This window comes from Eimeria mitis, genomic scaffold (assembly GCF_000499745.2).
Source record: "Eimeria mitis Houghton genomic scaffold, Emh_scaff2534, whole genome shotgun sequence".
NCBI classification, from domain to species: Eukaryota; Apicomplexa; class Conoidasida; order Eucoccidiorida; family Eimeriidae; genus Eimeria; species Eimeria mitis.
In genome coordinates, this window is record NW_013570874.1 from 839 (window position 1) to 1,149 (window position 311).

A 311-nucleotide genomic window follows, 5' to 3' on the forward strand; every position below is an offset into this window, starting at 1 on the left:
GCCCGCCGCTGCTGGAGGTTCAGCAGACCCGAATGCAGCAGCAGCAGCAGCAGCAGCAGCAGCAGCAGCAGCAGCAGCAGCAGTTGCTGCTGCTGCTGCAACTGGAGGCTACAAAGCAGCAGGGGCAGGAGCAGCTGCTGCAGCAAGGGACGCTGCTGCAAAAGCAGCAGCAGCAGATCCTCTATCAACGGATTCAAGGGCCTCACCGCTGCAGCAGCAACAGCAGCAGCAGCACCAGCAGCAGCAGCCCCACAAACGCCCCGCTGCAACAGCTGCTGCTGCTGCTGCTGCTGCTGCTGCTGCTGCTGATG

The 311-nt window shown here is 63.3% G+C and overlaps 1 protein-coding gene across 1 annotated transcript in view; it reads left to right on the plus strand.

Moving 5' to 3' along the window:
- The window catches only part of EMH_0055200 (uncharacterized protein), a gene marked incomplete at both ends in the record, with an annotated part of 7,775 nt that overhangs the window by 637 nt on the left and 6,827 nt on the right, over positions 1-311 (plus strand). The window contains one exon of the mRNA XM_013497206.1: positions 1-309. Coding sequence (XP_013352660.1) covers positions 1-309 — 309 coding nt within the window. The remainder of the gene's footprint in view (positions 310-311) is intronic.